At 40.8% G+C, this 24076-nt stretch overlaps 2 protein-coding genes across 4 annotated transcripts; one reads left to right on the plus strand and one right to left on the minus strand.

Moving 5' to 3' along the window:
• The first annotated feature begins 3926 nt into the window (after positions 1-3926).
• Positions 3927-12721, plus strand: p2rx8 (purinergic receptor P2X, ligand-gated ion channel, 8). Of its 3 annotated transcripts, none has more exons than XM_017491063.3 (12): positions 3927-4082; positions 4810-4960; positions 5214-5285; positions 5976-6051; positions 6135-6231; positions 7817-7897; positions 8303-8444; positions 9546-9682; positions 9786-9879; positions 9977-10042; positions 10389-10501; positions 11346-12721. In XM_017491063.3, the coding sequence occupies exons 2-12, from the start codon at positions 4823-4825 to the stop codon at positions 11482-11484; spliced, it is 1155 nt and encodes a 384-aa protein (XP_017346552.1). In that variant the 5' UTR covers positions 3927-4082; positions 4810-4822; the 3' UTR covers positions 11485-12721. The 3 variants fall into 3 exon arrangements, with proteins under 3 accessions (XP_017346552.1, XP_017346550.1, XP_017346551.1); XM_017491061.3 differs by lacking the exon at positions 3927-4082 and adding an exon at positions 4231-4478; XM_017491062.3 differs by lacking the exon at positions 3927-4082 and adding an exon at positions 4233-4478 and having other exon boundaries at positions 10389-10474.
• A 1494-nt stretch (positions 12722-14215) lies between these two features.
• On the minus strand, positions 14216-23795 carry fam222bb (family with sequence similarity 222 member Bb). Its single transcript, XM_017491060.3, has 3 exons — positions 23659-23795; positions 21497-21618; positions 14216-19179 (listed from the first exon to the last, which is right to left on the minus strand). Exons 2-3 carry the CDS (start codon positions 21573-21575, stop codon positions 17456-17458), a joined length of 1803 nt encoding a protein of 600 aa, XP_017346549.1. The 5' UTR covers positions 21576-21618; positions 23659-23795; the 3' UTR covers positions 14216-17455.
• Positions 23796-24076: the final 281 nt, after the last annotated feature.

Below are 24076 nucleotides of genomic sequence, written 5' to 3' on the forward strand. Positions count from 1 at the left end.
TGAAAAAAAAAACAAAACAAACAAAACAATAGAAACATTTACAGAAATTCTAATGGTTTCCACTGCTAAAACCATTACAAACCATCAGCTACCCGGTCAAACCATTACAATTATAGATCCTTAATGGTATCCACTAGACATAACATGCCACCAATAGCAGGCAACAAATTACCAGTAGAGATTTACCATTACAGTTTCCATTAAAAACCAATACAATTCCCATTATAACCATTTAAAACCATTAGAAATTCTATGAGGGTTCATACAAATTACCAGTAGAGACCATTACAGTTTCCATTAAAGCCAATACAATTCACATTATAACCATTAGAAATTCTATGAGGATTTAAACAAATTACCAGTAGAGACCATTACAGTTTCCATTAAAGCCAATACAATTCACATTATAACCATTAAAACCATTAGAAATTCTATGAGGGTTTCTACAAATTACCAGTAGAGACCATTACAGTTTCCATTAAAACCATTAGAAATTCTATGAGGGTTTCTATAGTTTTTTTGGTTTTTTTAAACAAATGAGATTTTCTCCTGATAAAATTACGTCACGAGAAATCAGTTTGTGGAGATCATGTAAAAATTAAGTCGTGATCACAAGAGAAAGAAAAAAAAATAATAATGCATGGCCTCTTAGGGCTTCCATACTCTCAGACCCATTACTTCCTCGATATCATGGTTTGACAAATTAAGAGTTCCATTTGGTTACAATTTAGCAACTTTTAGTGCACTAAGTAAGAAATAAAATACAATGGGACATGCTGTGATAGGAAAATAATCAAGGACAGGGTTTATGTGATGCCTTACCAACACAAAGTCTATTATTATTTTATTATCGTTTTATACCTATTTTTTATGTCATACTTATTTTTTTTAATCACTTTATAGTTATATATAATGTGGTGGAACTTGCAGCCAAAGCTAATGTCAGCGCTGCTGTTATTGAAAATTAATCAACACCTTCTGATCAGTCAGATTCCAGATTCAATAACGATGGGGTATAAAAGAAAAGATCTTTAGTAATGCATAAGTACACTTATTTTTTCATTTATTCATAGTGCATACATATAGCTTATTGGTATCCGCTTTGTGTTTACTCATATTGTAGACCCCCTGATGTGGTTGTTTGGTTCACTCTGCAGTTAAAAACTCCCCAGTGTGTTCACTGCTGCTGAGTTCTGCTCCAATAGATCCCTGCTGTTCAGGTTAATTGTCAAGATCTCAGTGGTATTTACCCATCACATTTATGTAAACAAAGAATAGCATGTTATAACCTATAACGTAATGGACATAAATCATATTTTTTTGTGATAAAATCACGTGGCCTCGCCATCATATACAGTGTATACATTTGGCCATATAGTGTGTATGCTATCACTTATGGTGTATGATGGCAACCATCTTTAATTCCATGGTGTAGGGCTACCGATAAAATTAGCAAAATACAGTTTCACTGTTCAATTCAATTAAATTTTATTTAACAATTTTCACATTTTCTCAAAGCAGCTTTACAGAAATCCAGATTATATATATATATATATATATATATATATATATAATATTTATATATATATATATATATATATATATATATATATATATATATATATATATATGGCACAGATTATTAGGTAAGCATGCTCCTGTAATGGTAATGAAGATGTTCATTGTGTACAGAGTACAAGCTGGGACTAGCTATGACAGCATATAAGGGAGAAAGGGAGAGCCAGAGGGCACTCTGGAACTCTCTATGCTCCTAAATCCTCCAGATCTTTGCTGTTAGCTAAGAGCAAAAACTACTTGACTAATCAAATAGGTTTTCAACCTAGACATAAAGATTGAGACTGTTTCTAAGTCCATAACACTAATAAGGCAATTCTATAACTGGGGGGATAGATTCTATTACTAAAAGAGAATGCTCTGCCCCCTGCAGTAGGCTTCATTATTCTTGGTACCAACAAAAAGCCTGCACCTTCTTATTGAAACAGGTGTGGCTGATCACAAAAGACCAAAAATTTGCCCAGGTACTGCAGTGCAAGATCATCCATTGCTTTATAGGTCAATAGTAGTATTTTATCATTAACGTGACATTTTTACTGGTAGCCATCGCAATGTGGATAAGATAGGGGTGGTGTGGTTGTATCTATTGGTTCTATAGACAGCAAGGCATTACAAAAATCCAACCTAGAATAAAGATGACAAAAGCATGTACTAGTTTTTCTGCACCATGTAGTGACATTATATTTCTTATCACTTGCTCTGGTGAGAATACCAGCACTGAGTCTCTTCTGACAAGCTAATGTCTCGGAATCTTGGTCCACTTCTCCATGCACAAAATTTTAAGCTTCTTTACATTCTTAGGTTTGTTCTTTTTAATGTTTAATATTATATATTATATATGTTTTAAATAAATACAAAGAAATCCATAGATTTCCTGGTTTCTGGTTTGATGACGTTATTGCAAGCCAGGGATATGAACCAAATAGTAAGTATTATTTACATTAATTGTCACGGTGATCGGCTCGGTACAAGATGGAAAACCAGTACTGAGCACTGCCCGTTTTTCAGGGTACTGAAATTCTTCACAAAAAAAAAGTTTGTGAAGCCCAAGAACCATTGGACCAGCTGGACCAACGTGGGCTGAGGCCGCTTTGGTCTTTGGCCCAAGAAGGAGATAGTTGTGAGATAAAACTGTGACTTCTCGAGCTTTACGTACAGGTGGCTCTGTAGAAGGAGCCGAAGGACCTGGCGGACGTGAAACACGTTCTTTGAGCGAGTTCCTAAAGATCAATATATCATTGAGATAAACAAAAGTGTAGGGATTCAACGTCTCCTGGAGTGTCTCATTGATGAAATGTTGGAAGACCACGGGGGCATTCCTTAGGCCAAAGTGCATTGCGAGATATTCGTAATGCCCCGAGGGGATAATAAACATGGTCTTCCCCTGCCCTTATACGAACAAGATTATACGCACTGCACAGATCCAACTTAGAAAAGATTTTGGCTTGTTGTAGTCGGTCAAATGCAAAAAAGTCCCTTATGAGCTCCAGGTCCAGGATGTTTCTTGCAGGTACCTGCAACGTTACAGTAATTTAGTTTTGGACTAAAGACTGAGTGGTCTTCCACCAACGGTGGTTCTAATTTGTTTAACACATCTAGATGTAAATATGAGGAAATGAACGCTGAAATTCTGATCTATCGTCTCATATTCACCTTTTGCTCTCAAACCCAAATATCTTCAACGTATAGGCAAAAAATAAAAGGCCTTACTGTTCCAATACTTTCAGAGGGAACTGTAGGTCCAAGTTCGGACTTCACATTTCCGAGTTAAGTCAAACACAGCATTAGTCTTAGCGACAGGGACTTCAGGGCTAATCAGGGTTTCATTCGACTTATCTCAGAAGTGGAAAGTCTGAAGTCTGAGCTACAAAGTAGGGAAAAAAAAAACATGGCCGCTTCCATGTTTATCGTTTGTTAGCAAAAATCTCACCAGCTTCCTGTGCTGAGTGATGTATATTTTCCTCCTCAAAACAGCGAACTCTGTCGTTAATGTTATAGATTATATAATGTTATATAATGTTATAGATTTAGCAAACAAATATGTCTGGAATTATTGATCTAAAGCATATACTTTATTTAAAGTGAGGGTAAGATGTGCTACTTTGTTAACTTCGGATGCTGTGCACAGCCATGTTGATTTCACGTCACTTTCTGAACTCGGAGTTGAGGAGAACGTCCTCGAGTTCCCGAGTAAGAATACCAAGTGCTTTGTGTTCTTTGGGAGGTGTTTTTTTTCTTTTTTTTCTTCCAGTCAGAGGTCAGAAATTGTGAGTTATGACCTTTAGTCTGACGGATCATAAAAGCGTGATCAGTGAGATACAATCCAAGTTCTGTCAATCTTTTGGGGGCGTGGCCGTCAGCAGTTGAGGCGGGGCTACAACATGTTGTTGAACTGAACCTGTAACTAGCTTTGCTGGTGCTTAATAGTCAACTGCACCTTTAATGCAGCTGAATGGTGTCCTGTAGGTGCTCTGTTAAAATAGAGGTTTTGGATCTTCATCATCAGGGTGAGTGAACAACTGGTCATTGTACAGTTTGTCTTGTGATGTGTGTGTGTGTGTGTGTGTGTGTGAGAGAGAGAGAGAGAGACAGAGAGAGAGAGAGAGACAGAGAGAGAAAGTGTGTGTGTGTGTGAGAGAGAGAGAGAGAGAGAGAGAGAGAGCGCGCGCGTGCGTGCGTGTGCGTGTGTGTGTGTGTGAGTGTCAGTATCATCAGCACTATCAGCTTGTTCAGCACTATGTGCTGTTGGGACACTCAGACACAGAAATGGCACCGTTCGACTTGAAAGGTGTTTTTCTTTCTGCGTTTGATTACAAGACAGAAAAATACGTCATCGCCAAAAACAAGAAAGTCGGCGTCCTCTATCGACTCATACAGCTATCAATAATCGGTTATATAATCGGGTAAGATCACTTCTGTCTGATTGGGTGTTTTTCTTAAAGCTTATAACGTCGTAATGTCCGTGTGTGCGTGCCAAAGGTTTCCTTCTGCGTTGCTTTGTAACAATCATGTCCATCATCATCATCATCATCATGATCATGATCATCAATCATTATGACAATGACGACTTCTTATAATATGGGTTATTAACGTGTATGACAGTCGTGAGATTAGAAATGGGAGAGAGGAGGGGGGATGGGGGGGGGCACTTCCTTATTTGGGAATGGCATGAAAATGTAAATGATGTGTGTGAATGTGGTCATTGTAGTCTTGGGTCATGTGATTACTGTCCAGGTGGGTGTTTGTGATGAAGAAAGGCTATCAAGAGGAGGAAGAATCTCTGCAGAGTTCAGTCATAACTAAAGTGAAAGGGGTCACGTTCACGAACACGGCAGGCTCCGAACCCTGGCTTTGGGGTCCTGAAGATTATGTCATCCCACAACAGGTGAGACCTGTGTGTGTGTGTGTGTGTGTGTGTGTGTGTGTGTGTGTGTGTGTGTGTGTGTGTGTTAAGATGCATTGTGGACAGGTTTCCAACCCTGGTCTGAGTGTAAAGTAATCCCTGGTCCCAGTGGCGTGTTAAAGCAGGGAAAACTGTGTGCAGGACATGGGGTACTCCCGGACCAGGGTTGGAAACTTGTGTACGAAACTAGTATGTGTAATAACTAATGTTTTTTTTACCCTCTTTATTCCTCCAGGGTGAAGCTGTGCTCTTCATTACCACAAATTTTATCACAACCCCAAACCAGAAATTAGGATACTGTGCTGAGGTAAGACACAAGCAAAACTCGATTGACCTAAAGCGCACAACGTTTTTATTTCATATAGGCCTACTAATAGAAATTGGAATACAGTTATGCTCTACTTTAGGATAAATTGCGGCCAGGATACAGATTACATATAAGAATTGACCATAAGAGGAGTCTGTCTGTTCAGTACAATGATAGAGGTTAATGTGGTGACCATTAAATGAAGATATTTTCTTTAGAGTCGTCGTTGTGAGTGGAGAACCTCGGCGCGGTGCTGATGGTGTCAGGTTTAACATTTAGTAACGGTTGCTTTTGTGTCTGTATCAATTATACATAAAGCCTACGTTGTTTTCTGACCGTTCTTTTGTTGCCACAAACACTCCTACCAACTGTCCCCTCCTGAAAGAAACATGACCCGGTATGTGGAAGAAAATCTGAAATGACTCAGCATGCTATGTATTCACTCAAGTCCAATCCAAGAAGCCAGTCAGTAGCCAGTCAACATTCGATGGAAGCCTTTCACATTGCCTCATATGGTCACAGTCAGACTCTTTTTATATCATAGTGTTTATTAGGGCATGTAAACGTGCTTGCATGCCAAGGCGTCAGACAATAAAACCCTGCCTTTCGCTCTGTGTCTCACAGATGGTAGCTCTACACAAGCTAATGTATTGTTCAAATGAATCAATTCGAGCACTTTCTCTTTTGTAGAGTGTTAAGGTGCTTGACGGTCAATGCCGTGGGAATGAAGACTGCACAGAAGGAGACACTGTAATAGCTGGCCATGGTGTGTACTACTCCAGAGGTTCAAATGAATCTGGTCATTAATAATTAGCATTAAACAGCCTGGTTGTTATTTGTTCCCATCAGGAATTAAGACAGGACGCTGCTTAAAGAAAGACCGGAACTCTACAGGTACCTGTGAAATATACGGCTGGTGCCCCATTGAACGAAGCAACCGACCAGAGTAAGAATAAAATAATCGTAACACTGTAACAGCATTTCACAGGCTTAACTTAAAAGACGGTGCGAAATGACTAAATGGTTACGACAAAATGAAGAATTGTGCTCATTAAACGGGACGTATTTATTTGTGCAGGAGTCCAGTGCAGTTAAGGGCATTAATGTTTTGTAAGAAGAAAATATTCCTGATAGCAGGGTATCCACGGATCCTTAAAAAGTCTTAAAATGTCTTAAATTCCTTGTTGTAAAAATAAGGCCTTAATTAGCATTAAAATGTCTTAAATTCAAGTTTCAAAGGTCTTAAAAATGCAGCCGGACCGACACTGTAAAGCAGGTTTGGATGATATTTTGGCTGGTTGGTGTGTGAGATGGGAAACCCGTGTGACTGTGTCATACTCAGAGTGTGTGTGCGGCTCATCAGTGTGTTAGAGCGGCTCGGTTCACAGTAAACGCCGCTCCACACCAACTTCATCTCTGTCTGTGCTGAGAGTCGCTTATAACCTGCATTTAGACACAACACGCGCCAGATTCTCTACGGTTTTACGTTCAAGTAATCTCAGACGTTTTTGCGGGCAGAGGTTTACAGCATTTCACCTGACTGCTAATGAGAAATGAAATGTAAAAAAGTAAATAAAAGCCACAAGGTCTAACACATAAAAGTTAATTAAGTCAGAAATAGATTACTATTGTTATAGTACTATTTATTACTATTTGTACCTCAACTAAAAATGTATTATTATTATTATTATGTATTATTCAGTGCAACAGTAATATTACAAAATAGCTACATTAAAAAAAAAAAAAAAAAAATTATATATATACTTTTTTTTCTCCTTCCTTACAAAAATTTCTGTATATTTATAACTCTCTTTATATATTCTGTATATTTATAACTCTGGACTCTCTCTCTCTCTCTCTCTCTCTCTCTCTCTCTCTCTCTCTCTCTATATATATATATATATATATATATATATATATATATTATGACCCTACTTGATACTTTGCCCTAACATTAAATTATAAAAAAAACTTGTAAACACTGCTGCGAGGGGGTTGCTAATACAGCTGCTGAGGAAGTGATGGTAAATTTGGCATCTTTTTCTCTTCTGACTGCCGTAATCCATCGCTCTATATATTTTTTTCCTCTCTTGGAAAGTCATGGTAAGGAAATACTGGATTTTTTTTCTGTCACTGTTCGGAGCAAATGGTAATGTAAAAGGGATATTTGCTGCAATCTCGTATCCCTCTGTAGAAGTTTACCCTGCTATAGTTGACCTAATCCCAGAAATTGACGTATATGCATGAAGACGATCCATTATGGGTGATGTATCATGTAGCATGATTGAAGTGATGTGCAGGTCTTAAATTGTTTTGGAAACGTCTTGTATATGGTTTTAAAAAGTATTAAATTTAAAGTGCCGATACCTGCAGATACCCTGTGATCGCCAAACCGTTTCATATATTTGATAAGTGGCTAAAATTCATCTCCTTATGCTAGTCCATCGAGGCTGTGGTTTTCCTGTAGTTGTTTTTCTGTATATACATTCCGCTGTATATAAGACGGTACTTTTTTTTACTTGTCTTGTTAGTGCGCCTTTGTTAGGAAAAGCTGAAAACTTCACCATATACATAAAGAACTTCATCAGATTCCCCAAGTTTGACTTCTCAAAGTAAGTCATTTGCGCTTTTTCAATACATTAGCAATTGTGTGAAGGTGATGAAATGCCAAAATACATTGCAAGGAACCTAAAAGTTCTGTTTCAAAATGTGTGCAGCAATGTGTTTACTTCCTCTTCTCTTTCGCATATCTTTAAAAATTTCTTCAGAAAGACATACCACAAAAGCCCTTTCAAGCTCAGAAGAAACGATATCTTTTATGACCTTTATTTTGTATAACTCACAATCGCATAGTGTTGCGTATTGGTGTAAACGTTAGCATTTTCTTGCCTTGATTATGCGACCACTCGCTGCCGATGCCATCTAACACATTATTACACGATTACCAAGGTTTATAACACATTTATAATACACTGTCAGTGGGTTTGGTTTTTAATATGACTTAACTCGGTCCTCAGGTCAAATGTTTTGGAGACGGCAGATGACGCGTATCTGAAGAACTGTTCATATGATAAGCTCGCTCATCCTTACTGCCCCATATTCCGGCTTGGTGATGTAGTCCAGAGAACTGGACATGATTTTCAAGACCTGGCCGTGCTGGTGAGTATTAGAACTGATTCCAAAATACAAAACTCTGAAAGCTACTAATCATTGATCAGTATATGCACTGCAGCTTTAAGTAGAGTTTGTGTTCTGAAAATAATTTATGGGACAAATAATGTTTAGGGTTTTTTTTTTAACATACATGTCAGTCTCAGAAAATGGGTACTCATCTTTACCTTTCCTCGTCACTCGGGTGGTACCCTCAAGCACACACTTTTTGTACCTTTAGTATATACTCCATGGCCAAAAGTATGTGGACACCTGACCATAACACCCATATGTGCATATTTAACATCCAACTCCAGATTTCTTCCCCCTTTGCTTTAATAATAACCTCCACTCTTCTGGGAAGGCTCTCCACTAGATTTTGGAGCATGGTTGTGGGAATTTATGATCATTCAGCCACGAGAGCATTAGTGAGGTCAGACACTGATGTCGAGTGTCAAGTTCACCCCAAAGGTGTTCAGTGGGGTTGCGTTCAGGGCTCTGTGAAGGACACTCAAGTTCTTCAACTCCAACCTTCTCAACCCATGTCTTCATAGAGTGTTCAAGTGTCCACATAGTGTCCATATAGCGTTATCTTTTAAGGCCTGTTCGCACCGGGATGTCTTTACGCCTTCAACATCATAGACTTTAAGTTAAACTCGGAAATGACTCTGATCTGCCGGTTCAACCCTCCTCCCCTCCGTCCACAGCTGACGCTCGACCACGCCCCCGCTCCCACCTAGACTTTACACAGAGTCTAGCTAGCTATCCGATTGAATAACAAAATACACAAAAAACGAATAATAAAAACACACACCCACTGCTAATGACCAGGTGTACATGTTCTGTTCTCCACGCTTTTAGTCTTTTAGCTAGCTTGCCAACATTAGCTGGGCAACTCACTACCAACTGTGTTTGAACAACAATGTTTGGACATGCTATTGTGTTCAGCAACACTCACAAATTATATATACTTATATGAGAGGCTTCCTCTGCTCTACTCGTAACTTACTTACTACTAGATATTTGGACATGTGACTAGCTGTGTGTATATGAGCTAGGCTTTCTTTTCAACACACTACACGTGACTACAGTAACATCCTCCTTATGTAGGGAGGAGCAATAGGAATCCTAATAGAGTGGCACTGTGACCTGGATAAAGGATACTCAGCTTGCCACCCGAGCTACAGTTTCACGCGACTGGATGTGAATACTACAGCCAGTGCAATCTCATCAGGGTACAACTTCAGGTAATTTTTATTTTATTTTTTTTTAAACGCCACGCCATGCAAAACCTGACCTTGAGAATCCTCCTGTAACAGATTCACCCCCTTTTAACAACTGTCTTTTTAGATATGCACGGTATTTCAAAAATGCTGACGGAGAGACCCACAGGACACTTTTTAAGGTGTATGGGATTCGCTTCGACATAATGGTTCACGGCAAGGTATGCAGCAGAACCTCTTACCGCACCTATATTTTTTGCCAGTCTCGGATATTTGTACTTAAAAGTTGTTAACTTTTCACATTCTGTCATTTTTCAGGCTGGAAAGTTCAATATAATTCCCACGATCATAAACATAGGCTCGGGTCTTGCGTTAATGGGTGCTGTAAGTATTCAAATCCTAAACTGTTCGTTGTTTAGCATGTTCTCTATTAGTTTTTCTAACAGAGTTTGAGATTTGTAGTCATATAACCTTTATGATTAGATGCTATCAGGCATTCGTATAAAGGAACTATTGAAACTAGTTAATAAAAACCCAACACTGTTAAAGGGTTTAAGTATACCTGGCAAGCTTAGCAGTAAAGGTTCTATGCTAGTGCTGTTGTACAACTTTCCCACTACCCTCCGCGGCTCAGCCCTGGGTTTGCGTTGTGCTTTGCCACACTTTAAAGTCATTTGGCATAAAAACGTCTGGTTAATATCATGCGCTTATTCTTGTCTTTCTCCTGAAGGGGGCGTTTTTCTGTGACATGGTCCTTCTCTACATGATGGAGAAAAGCACCCTGTACAGGAAGAGGAAATTTGAAACAGATAATAAGTATGGCACACAAACACCAACCCCAAAGTAATTCTGAATCTCAAACTTGAAATAAATTCCATATACCCGCTCAGTACATATTTATTTTATCAACATAAACCAGCTATTTGAATATTATGCGCTTTATTTAAAACGTGTACTTCATTTATCGGCTAATCCTTGGAGCCATAGAGCCTTTTATTCCTGAACTTTTCACATACATATTAGGCTAACATTATTAAGCTAATATTATTCATGGGCTGACCTTTTTTTTTTTTTATTTGAGTCATTTGGATTTAACCCCTTTATTTATTTATTAAGTGTCCAATAAAATTAATAAACTGGTAAGAACTAAATAATAAATATAACAACTGTGTGTGTATATATATATATATATAATCACACACACACATACATATGTATTTATTTATTTCTTTATACAGTCATGTGTAAAAATAAGTACACTCCATGAAAATTGTTGGCTTTTTTGCCATATTTGACAAGCAAACATTTGATCATCTTTGAAACAGTGCCTACTAATAAAGGTGATGCACTCTATCAAATGACATAAAACTGACACCGGCATCAGGACAGCGGACTTTGTACTTTCTGGTTTCTCAGTAACGGGACAAGCTGAGCGTGGTTGAATTCTCAAATCTGATTGGTCACAGGTTGTGCATTATTTTTGCTGTTTCTAATGCCTTATTGTTTCTATAGTAACAGCTCGTTCACAGGGACTTGTACCGCGGACGTTCAACATAATCTGAAACTAAACTGATTCTAAAAGTGTGTTGTTTAACAAAGTAAAATGTTTTAAGTGTTGAGATGGTAACGTGTGCTTTCTGTCTGTGAAAGCACTGATTTACTCTGTGTGCTTTTGCACGTTTTTTAGGAATGGAAATAACAACAGGGAGAGTACAGACATGTCTGAGGTGGCTGTGAAACAGCCACCAGAGCTGGAGCAACTCACACACCAGGAACAACAGATTTACCCAAAGGACAAAGGGACAAAATCATGTGACTCTACATAAACTATGGCTTTTTTTTTTTTTTTAAATGGACAACAGCCACAAAAACCTGACTCTATCCCATACCGAATGCATCCTTTCCACTGACCACCACTGCTACATGGAACTACCTGTCCTTAAAGTGACTTTAAGGACTTTTGTGATCACTATGCAAAGTCATTAGCCATGCAATAATGTACTTACTTGAAGATGGAAGCAATAACACCTCATATGTAATTGAATATTGACCTGTGGTGTTTATTACAGTTATTATAGATGATTTTATCATCACTGTTATTTATGACTCCTGCACTGAAACTTTGAAATGCACTGTGATGGAACGTCTTTACCAAATGTATCACCAGATTCATATGTGAATATTTAGTCTTTTTTTTACTTCACCTGCCAGTTCCCACCCACCAGCCCGGGTAACACATGCTTCCTCGGAGACGTGAAGCTAGCCAACCACGTTTTTGAACTGCTGTTCTTTCTGCGTCACAGGGCGGCGTAACACACTCCGAGGAATGCATTATCTGCCTTATTCCATGTAGGTGAGCTCACAGACACCCATAAGTACATAGTGTTGCTGTGATTGATAGTAGAGAGGGAGGATAAGACCCCTCCCACCCAGAGAGAACGGCCAATTTTGATTCCTAGACTACCCAGCAATGGATGGCTGTGACATTGTCAGAGGCAGTAGTGTTGTATCATCAAGGCAGTCTAAATTTATTCTCTTATAGATATACACTATCCAGGAGGAATTAATTAGGCAGGTAGAATAGCATCGTAGGCCCAAAAGCATTACCCTGTACAATGCTTTCATTCTCTTTCCGCTTTTCCTGATAGGGCTCGTGGTGGTAATAGGCTGAGACGGTCAATCCAGATTTCTCTGTCCCCAGCCATAGATTCAAGCTCCTCCTGGGGAATCCAACTGTGAGATCTAATGTCTGTCCCGGAGCCCGATACAGCTTAAGAGGCAGCCGACCAGAGGCCATCCTTGGAAGGTGCTGAAACCACCTAAATCAGCACCTCTCATTTCAGAGGAGAGTGAGAACAGTTCACTCTGTTACATTTCTGTATTACGGGTTCTTTATTCGAATATTTTGGGATACTGGATTTTTGATTTCCGTGAGCTGTAAGCCGTAATCATCAAGATTATAATTTTTTTTTAAAGGCTTCAAATATTTCACTTTATGTGTAATGAATCTATAACATATGAAAGTTCCACTTTTTTAATTAAATTACAGGAAAAAAAATTAAACTTTTCCGCGATATTAATTTTTTTTGAGATGCACCTGTAGAGTAAACCCAGCAACGCCACCTACAGCTTGTGACCAAAGATGAGGAGAGGTATGATGACTGGTAAACAGAGAGCTTTGTCCAAAAATGGAGCTCCTGCTTCACCACCACAGACTGGTATACAGACTGTAACACTTCTGTCACTAACCTGATCTATGTCTGTTATTGCATGCTCTCTGCTCTCCCCCCTATCACTTTAAAATAAAATCCCAAGATACCTAAACTCCTCTGCCAGGTGCAGGATGGGATATTCTTGTCAGCAGCAAGAATGTCCCACTCTTGTCTTGGGAAACCCTTTGATGTTTAAAACTTTCATTTGCCCAATGCTTTGATCCAAAATGACCCAAAACAGAGGCTGAATATAACCCCGGGCAAAATATGATGATATCACCACACACACACAGGATGCTCCCTCAGCTTTTTTACTGCATAGCAAATAAACAAATCACAGATATAACACAAAACAACTTTTGTTTAATAGCCTCAGATTCTTGTTCGTGGCTTACAGAAGTGGAACTCGGATATTTCCCTCTGCTGTTAGTACCCAGAGTCCGCCTCAGCGTTTGACGTGCATTCTGAAACGCTTTTCTGCTCACCACGTTTGTAGAGTAGTTCTTTGAGTTACTTTAACCTTTTCCAGGCAGCTAAAACCATCCTGGCCAGTCTCCTTTCATCAAGGTGTTTCTGCAAGGTGAACTGCTGCTCACTGGATGTTTTTGTTTTTCTGTATAAACTCTAGAGACTGCAAGAAAATCAGAGCGGATCGGCTCGAGCAAGCGCGTCTGGCACCAACGATCATGCCACAGTCATTCAGTTCGATGTGAACATAACTAAATCTCGAACTGTATCTGCATGATTTTATGCATTATGCGGCTACCACCTGATTGGCTGACAGGATAATTGCATGAATAAACAGGTGTTCCTAATAGTAATAGTTTTCCTAATAAAATTGGCTGGTGAGTGTACGTATATAACCGTATGTATAACACGCGCTATGCTGCTTTCAGGTTACTCACATGACCACTCTTTATGTTTCTCTTCTGGGAATCGCTCGGAGCGGTGAGGATTGTTCTCACCTCGTGGGTCACTTTTCTGCAGCTGGGTCAATTCAGGGTCGATTCACCTTCTCAGTGCGACAGAACCGTGCTAGAGTTTTCCCGGAGTTCTGTGCACACTTGATCACACAATGTTGTCGTCACAGTATTTCTCACCCATGAATGAAAGAGGGTGAGCGTACACCCAACGTATTCCTCGGACAATTTATTTGGCTGTTAGTTTGTTTAATTACGTGCAAACCATATTCACTCTTATTCAGGCTCAGCAAACAGACCAAGAGATGTGACCGCAGCCAGACAGATAAATTCCACCTTCAACTGAAGCATCCGGTTAAAACCTTGGAAAGGTTGGCACTCCGAATCTTCATGACAACAGGACACAAACATATGCAACGACACGCTTGTCAAATGCAAGTCAACCTTTATTTTGGTTAGAGGGGAATGTTTGTGCAACACATTATTCCTGAAAAACATGGGGATCTGGAATGACAGATTTAAGTTACAGTTGCACACTGCTACCGTTCATGCGGCATTTTGTTCTTTGGTAGAACAAGATGAAACCCCCGTGGAGTGAGTCCGAAACAAAACAAAAACCGTCGTTATGTACTATTGACCGTACATGTGCTCTGTAAGATATAAAGAACTTCCTCAAACGATCCACAGAAGGGCAGAAGAAGTTCAGCAGCGTAGGTTTACTAACCTAGACTAAAAGATTCAGCAGCAAATATTCAAATTGAAATAGCTTTTATGCCTGAGGCGACACATGCACCGTTCTTCCCATCAGTAGTTTTACGCAGTTTGGTCTCCCGCTCATGAACAGTGCACCAGATCTTTGTAGTGCGCACTCTACCCCTAGGCAGTCACATATATACACGCAGTCCCCATCCGCCCAGTGTAGGCACTTCACATAGAAACAGGAACTTTTATAAAGAGCAACCTGACTTTGTGCCCTGGAGCTGGAACAACACACGGATGAAGGATCGTGTCAGATCTAATCTTCAAGCTTTACAATGTCTTCATTATGATAAGCAGTTGACAAGCAAAATGTATTAATTCACTTTAGAACTTATTCATTAACAACGTTGCATTGTAAAAAGATGAGCATAAATTACAACTGGCTTCTACCCTTAAAATCACTGTAACTTAATATATGGATGGAATTAGATTAGCAGCTTCTCGGGGAAGGGGGGAAAAAAAATAAATAAAAGTAGAAATCACAAAGTGGCAGAAGCCAACCCAGAACTAGTTAATCTATTCACAATTAATCAACACAAGTCTGGGCTGGGTAACTGCAATCTGCATGTGTCGAGTCCCAAAGCCGGGTTCAATTCAGATGCATCGTTTAGTTACTGTTGGCAAATGACAGTGAGAGAGAGAGAGAGAGAGAGAGAGAGACCTTGGACTTTGAAATGTTGTGCTGCAATAACAAAGCCAATACAATAAATTACCTAGCAGTGGAAAGTAAATTATTTTGGTCTGAATGCAAAATGACAACTGTTATACAGTATACAGCTATACGCAGTTAAATCGCTAAATACAAAAAGTTAATCCTCATCTTAGGAAGTTTCTTTTAAATAAAAAAAAAAGGGGGGGAGGGGGGTGTTAAAACAGCTAAAAACATAATTCAGCATCTTCTTCACTATGCTCGTTATCAAAGACAGTCTGAGGAACAAATACTTAAGGCTCTTGAGGGGTAACCAGCGAGGCTAACACACCGCATGTCATTCATGTCACCTTCAAACTGCTCAGTGTTTGCTCCATCAGTTACGCCAAAGCCTGTGTGCGGTGTAAAAATACCTGCAGTCTGCTACCAGATGGCCTGCTCGCATACGTACAGTACGTCCAACGTCACTAGAAACATAAAAAAAAATATGAACAGACACTGTAATATGTATGAAGTGGGAAGATGACATGTAAGGAGGCACCAGTAGACCTGAGAAAGGGAGGCACTCGGCATACAAGACTATTCCCAAAAGCAGCGGACACCATTTAAAGTAAGTTCCAAGTAATCGATCGAATATGTAACTACAACCTGCTGTAGTTTTTATCCCCTCCCCCCGGAATATGAATTTACTTTTGTAGTTCTGAAAATCATTTTTACTGGTAGTACTCGTCAGGTTAAAACTCAAATGGTACCTGAGTTGAGACCTCTCCAGTATCAGCAACAAATATCAAAACCTGTTTACGTTTACAGATCATTAGTTGCTGACCAAAAATAAAGAAAGAAAGAAGAAGAAGAACAATGGGGTTACTGATGGAGCAAACATGCAGTCCAGTCCACACCATCGCCATAGTTGCACAAGGCTTATCACAGCCTTCAATTACAGCAGTACAGCAATGAGGCAGGTGTTCATATCACATCACATTTAGCCTCTGGTCCTCTTTTATATTGCCATAAAATTTGCGAGTGATCCATTAATGCTCGAGTAAGGTTTAAATCCCATGGACAAGACCAAGAAAAATGACCATGAAATGGAAGGGTTTCAAAAGGGCTAGCCTGAGTGCACATGTACTAAATAAACATCAGGCTGATCACCTCGTTCTTTCCACACATACACATACTTCGATGGGGTTTTGAAAGGGAGAGGCAGATCCTGATCGGGTTCACGTAGCCTGAAGAGTTTTAAAAGTCCTGTAGTGAACTAGTTTTAACATAACATCTCAGAAACTCAAGTATTCCAAAATCGACGCACACAAAAAAAGACTAAACTATGCACAACGTGCACCGGTTTAAAAGAAACTCCAGGGATCCCAGGATGTGATTACTTCATGACAGACGGACAAGACCTAGAACTAAACCTTATGCCATATTCAATAAAGTGAAACGCGAACACCGATCACAGAGGGAAACCATGTTGGCTGACACAAGACAGGAAATATATTCACACTGAGAAAGCCTTACAGTAACAGTCCAATCAGAGTCTGGAGGCCGATTTATGAACATCGACATCAAGAAACAGTCTCGTCGTAGGTGCATAACCCCGCGTTGATCTGCACTTTTTACTGATTCAAAGTTACAAGTGCAAATTAACATGTAAACATTGAAAGGGAACATCTGATCCCTGTGCCAGAAATGCCAGAGCGTGGCACAGAAGGAAACAGTCTCACATTTTTAGAAACATGGCACCTCTATAATTCCTTCAGTAAGCTGGGGGTGTGGCCCATCAGTATTAGCACTTCTAATAATAATTAAAAAAAAAACAAAACAAGTAAACGACACCAAAATAAACTGGAAGAAATACAGCATGTCACACCTCTGACATATACTGCATTGATTGATGAGTAGGTCTAGATGAAACTGTAGAACATAAAGTGAAGAAAGAGAAGAAACAAAAACAAACACTCAAACAGATGTTTTCAACAGCTGTGACAGCAAATAAATATTGGATTTACACAGATTTCTATATAGATGTACCCCGCCCCCCATAGACTGATTCATAATCTACTGTAATCTACACAAAAAGAAGAGCATTTAAAACCTTGCACAGGGTTAAACTGGGTAAACTGATGGCCATGACGTATTGGGGGAAAACATACAGTAGATCACTTGTGAGACTGGAAACAAAAGAACGAGGAGCAGAGATGTGTTTCTTATACTTGAGTCTAACACTGAAGGATGACTCGGTTAAACAGACCGTTACTCATCTGTACCCTGGGTGGTGAATGTGCACATTGCGACTATTATTTGAATCTTGAGCCCTGCTCATCTTCAGGATCATGCCCGTGTTCTGCTCTCGAAAGCATGGGGCCTGGTAATCTCCACCCACATACTCCACGGGTGGCATCAGGTTCATCTGGCCCGCGTTGCCCGCTCGAGTCCTGTTTTCTATGGACGCCCCCGACATGCCTGTGTGGAACGTGACGCCCAGCTCTTGAGAACCTGAGCCGTCACTATTGGGTGTAGGCAAGATGCCATTCCACGGTGGCTGCACGTAATGCCCGTTGCTGTAATTCACCGCTCCGGACATGGCAGTGACGGGAGGTGAAGGCGTGGGCTTGTCTATAGGGGTCTTCAGATTAAATGACTGGCCCATACACACCTCCTGTGCGTAGCTCATATTCTTGCTGGGAAAGCCAGGCCCTGCTGTACCATCTCTGGCTGGGTTCTTCCCTTGCTGAGCGCCATCTGAGAGAGACTGGAGGTGAGACAGCTGCTGATTCCAGGGGTGCTGCTGTGGTAAGTGGGGCTGAGCCGGCTGCTGTTTCATATCGTGATAAGCATGTCTCATGTTCATGGGAGCCATATTGGGCAACGTCATAGCAGCTTTGTCAGCGGTGCTGGCAAGGGCACAGGAGGGCAGAGGGTTATGAGCACACACGCGAGAGCTGGCATCGATCAACAGGTTACGGCTGATGGGGCTTGGGTTGGCGATCTGGCCTTCGCACACCGATGTGGCACTGGCACTGGCTCGTGCCTGGCAGAAGCGGCTGATCTGGTGAACGATGCTGCTCAGGTCGCTAGGCTGCTTCTGGTGCAAGCTGGCTGCCATGGATAGAGGGATGGTTGAGGTAGACACAGTTACGTTGGGTGGGGCGTCTGCATCGGAGAGCTTGGCACCAGACATGGCATTGCTAGGGGGTGGAAGGCCTGGGCCGGGGGTTTGAGAGTGTGGGAAACTGTGGGAGTGCTGCAGGCCGGCTGACTGAGGCATTTCAGGCAGGTGATGGAGGTTCTGAGCACCTGATTGCTGCTGCATGAGAACATGTTGATGGTTGAGAGCACGTTGTTGCACAGTCTGTTGTCTAGGCAGGCCAGGATGGACTGCTTGCTGATGGCCCAGGCTTTGCTGCTGTAGTAAACTGGGAGGGTGAGGCACGACAGCCTTCTGTTCCTGCATGCCCTGGGGGCGTGGAAGGGCCTGTTGGGGTTGCAGGCTCTGAGAACGCAGATGGTTCTTCTGGGTTTGCATGCTCTGAGAATGAAAGAGGTTCTTCTGAGTCTGCAGGCTCTGAGAATGGGGCATGTTCTTCCGAGCCAAAAGCTGTGGCTGAGAGAGAGCCTGCATGCACGGAAGAGTCTGAGGCAGGTTTAAAGTGCTTGGAGTGCCGTAGGGTCCGTTCTGTGGGTTCATGGCGATCTCAGGGACGAAGCGGACTTGAGGATGCTCCAGGATTCTTTTAACGGGAACTTTGACTACGGCCAAAAGGCCAGTCCTGGTGCTGACCTGAGTAGGGTAGGGGCTGTAGCGCTGGCTAGAGGTGTCCAGACCGTTCACTGTACGGCGCAGGTGCTTCCTCTGAGGTACTTTCACGTTACTGGGAAAGATTTTTATAGTCAGCGGGTTGTTTGCAACTTTTTTAGCATAGGCATCCAACTCTGCTGGCGTGGGATACTGTGCAGATCGCATCTTCTGTGTAGTGTCCCCTAAGAAAAGTGGACAAGGTAGAAGAATAGCTAATGGAAAACCAACATCATTCAACTTTTTTTTATATATATATTTTGTGGACTTAAGTTTGTTTTTATATTGAGTTTTTCCTGTTAAAAAAAAAATCTAAACATCCCATAACCATGTAGAATTTTTTTTTTTATATCATATCATTAACCATAATAAAAGGGAATTATTTTTAATAAACATTTAATAATTATATGTGCCTAAGCCAAAAAATAAACTATGTGAAAAGTTTGTATTATAAATCATATCTAAAATGTAAGCTTTCAAGTTTTATTTAATTGCAATAGATTGTGGGTCTGTAAACGTAAACTGTGGATTGATTTCCTCCATGTTCCATTACTGTCTAAAGAATTACCCCAATCACATTTTCACCAAAATAACCAAATCTAGATATAATCTGAGTAGTTTCCAAAAGAATCGTAATTTAATCCCCCCCCGAGACTAAAGAATTACACCCCTGCTGACCTGCAGGTCATCTAATGCAGCTCATAACAGGTGTATAACAAGCAACTCGGGATGGGTCTCGTTACGGTTTTAACGGTATTACTACTCTTACCGATACTGCTTATCAAGACGGTACTTTAACGTTACTCTTATCGGTACTTTGTGGGTTTTTTTTTTATGGAAAAAAAAGAAACAAATTGAGAACAGAATTACCATTGCTTTATTTTTTGAAATGTAAAATAAATAAAATCATTTCAAAATACGTTGAACGCATAATGTCGTTTCACATGAATGAAATCAACATCATTTCAGAGTAAGGTAAGCAAACCAATTTTACATTTATTTTAAACGGCGTGAACGACGGTGATTCAGCATGACTATAATGAGCAGAAAGACATCGGATCGGTGTCGGAGATGAACGCTGTTTCGACGCGGTGAGAAACCTCGGTTATGCGATGATTATATGTCATTGTTATTTGGGAAGGTTGCTAGTATACATACGTGACGTAGATGGGGCAAACAGACACGAGCGAGCTAGGCAGTGGAAAACGTTGCATTTCTCTGTCTGCACATTTTGAAAGATGTATTGACAAACTGCTTGTGTTCATGCCCTTACAAGCTAAAATCTTGCTGCACTTGTGGCAACGAGCGTCGTCTGGTGAACTGTAACCACACTTCTGAACGTTTGGTTCTCTCCGCCATCGTCACGGACTACGTTTACACGGACAGCAGCAATCTAATTATTGGCCTTACTCTAAATAAGACATTATTCTGATTAAGGTGTTTACATGGGTTGCTTTTTGAATATTCCTTTCATGTTCCCATTTTACATGTTATAGAACATAGATCAATTAACATCACACATCGTTACGTCACCGCGCCACGCCATCCGACGTCCCTCCAGAATTTCACGTATCGACATACAGTTGGTCTTCGTTATGGTACTGTATACAGTTTTGGGTGTTTCATTTTTAATTTCACGAAAGCTTCAAGTGCGGTTAATTATTTGTCATGATATACGCGCAAATAGACGACTGCTTGAAGCCGTGGGCTGCGTCCCAAACCGCGTACTTACCTACTATACAGTAGCTGAGATACATGTATTTCTCCTACATATATAGTAAGTACGCGGTTTGGGACACAGCCGTGCTCTCTTGTTTGCCGTCAAACGGTTGAGCACTGCCGTGTGTGATCGTTTCCTATTGCAAAATGCGGTGAAAACTCCCACACGACATTAATAATGTGATTAGGGTGTGTACATGTCTGTAATACACCTCAATAATGCGACTAAAACAGGAATACTCCACACGTCTTAAATCCATTTGTGTTTACTTCGAGTATGACTTTAATCAGATTAAGGTCATCAATAATCGCTGTTTACATGCTAGTTTCTTAATCAGAGTATCGTGTTAATATCGGATTACTGTTGTCCTTGTGAACGTACTGACTGTATGTATTAAGCGGGAGCTTTCGTGTTATATGCGCGTGCTCACTGTTGCGTGTGACAGACACCCTCCGTGAACGAGACTGCGAATAACCAAAATGCAGACGAATGTCTTAATATTGACGCAAATTATAAATAGTTGGCGAGATAAAACGCGCAAGATAACGTTTATTTAGCAATAATAAACAGGAAATATAGTTTATTAATCTCTCCAGCACCGAAAGTAGAACCTATAGCAACAGAGCTTATTGATACTACGGTCTTTCATAATTTAACACCGGGGCCAGTTTAATACCAGGTTTCTGTACCCATCCCTACAAGCAACTAAACCAGCACCATGAAGGAACTATGCTGTTGGGCTTCTGAAAGGGGATTATAGTGAGTCAAAAAAAGCTACTTACATTTCTGAGGTCCAGTGTTCATCTGCGTGTGGGTGAGAAGCTGGAGACAGGGGGCTGATACCGGCAGACAGGCCAGCATGTCACATAGGCACTAATTCAACGGTCACACACTCCTTATTACACTACAAGACGACACGCAAGCAGAAAATGAATGTTAACTCATACCGTACCATTTTATTTTAAACCACTGATGTACATAGAAGCACACATAATGATTCCTTATAAGAAACTCCATGGAGTACCCAAAAATACACGTTTATCCACTTGTTTTATACTCAAACTGTCCCTCTTGTCAGAAGGTGCGTATGAACTGTGGAACAACACGTTCCTGGTAACCAGCTCCTGGAAAACTATGAGTGATGCAAGACAAAATGGCTACATGTACAGCATCAAACAGGCACGACCTGATAGCTTATCACGTTCGATGGCCAAACTGTATTCGGTCTCTGATAGTCGCCACAGGTTATCAGCTTTCAGCCTCGGGTTTACCTAAACCCCGGCCCAGATCAGGAACAAAAAGAGGCCTTCCGACTGCCTCACCACTCACGCTATTTATTGAAATCTCCTGCGTCTATCCATGACCTTTAGAAATAGTTCTGTGAAACAGCTGGTGTCAGGGCCCACAGTGTACACCCTGCAGTGTGCGTCATTCTCCGGCGAGCATGGCAGGAGATGCTGCAGCGGGAACACACGCCTCATGATCTCCAGCTGATTCCTCCACCCTGAGCTTATCCTCCATTTTAAGCCACAGCCATGAATCTTTCAAGAATGCAATTAGAGTCGCAAAGGCAGGCCTAGTCAAAACACTGCGTGCTGTTAAACCAGTGCCTGAAGCTTTCAGATGACATTTGAAAACCTGCACAATAGTATGAATGTAATTTCAAACAGATTTAGAGTTTGGTGAGATATAAATATACACACACCAACTTATTACGGAACAATTCTTTACTGGGAATTCTTTCACTAGGAAACCACTGGTCTGATAGGTATCTGAGTATGTCCAATGTTTCAGGGCCTGAAACATTGGACTTGGTTCAGTGGATCAGATTTGACTCTCTTTGTTTTGTTTTTTCCTTCTCCCTGATCCAGAATGTTTTGACTGACACGAGACAGAACCACAGGACATGACTGGTCTTAAAGCACGTCACCATCTCACCTCCGAGCCATCTCAATGGTCGAGAGATTAGTATCGGGTATTTCTCAAAGCTGATATCGATATCGTACTAAAAATGGAAAGATGGGACTGTAAAAGTTAACACATCACCAGAAAGACAGCTGGATACTGACAAGGCCTGCCAAGATAGAGAAATGTTAACCAAGATAGTTAACCATTAATGGTTAATTAAGCTAGCTAGCTATTCACAGATGTGTCTAAGAGAAGATGTTCAACTTGTCATGGAAATCCAAAGGCAGTTCAGTGACTAAGCTAAAGTCAAGCAAAACAGGCAACACTGTTATCACAGACCAAAAATAACCCACAAGAGGTAGAGGTAGGAGTAGGGGTGGGAGTAGGGGTAAGGGGTAGTAGTAAGGGGTAGGAGTAAGGGGTGGCCACGGAACAAAACTGACAGCTAACTAATTAGGAAAGTTAATGTTAGCTGGCTGGTCTGTGCAGCCCATTAAGCTAGCCAGCACTGGATAACTGTGGAGCGAGCTAGCAAAGCAAACTTGGGATGTGCTAGGTCAGGAAAATTAGCTCAACAAGCAGACGGGTTCGACATCTCAGCACTACGTGTAAATGAACACTCCCTGCTAGTCCGTAGTTCATATTATTCTACCGGATGTGTCTGTAGTCAACCCTTAAAAACTGGTTTCGCTCAACGCTAAGACTTTGTTAGCCAGAAATTCCTGGCCATCTTTAAAGCTAGCATTATTTTCCCCCACACGTATTACGCCAATACCCCACCCTCTGCGCTCCGATTGGCTAGCAGTTTAATCTTATAGGCAGTCAGCCAATCATAGAGCAGGAGGCATGATAGTACTAGCCAATCCTGATGCGTCAAGCTAGATCAGTCAGAAAACAGGTAGGAGAAAAATATCGCTCAGATCTCACAGCTATCCCAGTCTTCTTTGTGCTACCCTGTGTTGGTTTACTGTTCGGGTCTTATAGTGAAATAATATCTCAAACACTCAGAATGAGCTGCGAATAAGCTCAGACTTACTCTCCAGCGTAATACGCGACGTTCGAGTCTCAAAACTGCATTTTGTGTCTTTGTCCAGCGCTCTTAGTTCCCCAATGGAGCGTCGTTCAGTCGCTGACTGTAGCCGCACCACGCGCATGCGCAGTACAGTTTTCCCACGCATCTTCTTCTGTGAAGTGCAGAGAGAACAATTCAGACACAAGGCGCTGCCACTCTGTCGGAGCTCATCCTCCACATGTCCAAGCTGCGGTCAGGGAGCTCGAAAACTGACCAAAATATGAATATGTATAAAGTATCAAAATATGAATATGGATTTTCTAGAGTTGAATTATATTTGAAAGTAGGCGGTTTAATTCACTTAATAAAATGTTTTCATTGTTTTAAAGATTTGCCTTTAAAGATATGATTCAAACATTGAGATTTTAACAACTTAGAGCCC

This window comes from Ictalurus punctatus, chromosome 17 (assembly GCF_001660625.3).
Source record: "Ictalurus punctatus breed USDA103 chromosome 17, Coco_2.0, whole genome shotgun sequence".
Taxonomy (NCBI): domain Eukaryota; kingdom Metazoa; phylum Chordata; class Actinopteri; order Siluriformes; family Ictaluridae; genus Ictalurus; species Ictalurus punctatus.

Coding starts and splice junctions, on each gene's coding strand:
- p2rx8 (XM_017491061.3), top strand. CDS start 4,342: ATGGCACCGTTCGACTTGAAAGGTGTTTTTCTTTCTGCGTTTGATTAC. Junction 5,286..5,975: donor AATTAGGATACTGTGCTGAG/GTAAGACACAAG, acceptor TCTCTTTTGTAG/AGTGTTAAGGTGCTTGACGG. Junction 10,502..11,345: donor ACACAAACACCAACCCCAAA/GTAATTCTGAAT, acceptor CACGTTTTTTAG/GAATGGAAATAACAACAGGG.
- fam222bb (XM_017491060.3), bottom strand. CDS start 21,575: ATGCTGGCCTGTCTGCCGGTATCAGCCCCCTGTCTCCAGCTTCTCACC. Junction 19,180..21,496: donor GAACACTGGACCTCAGAAAT/GTAAGTAGCTTT, acceptor CACTTTTCTTAG/GGGACACTACACAGAAGATG.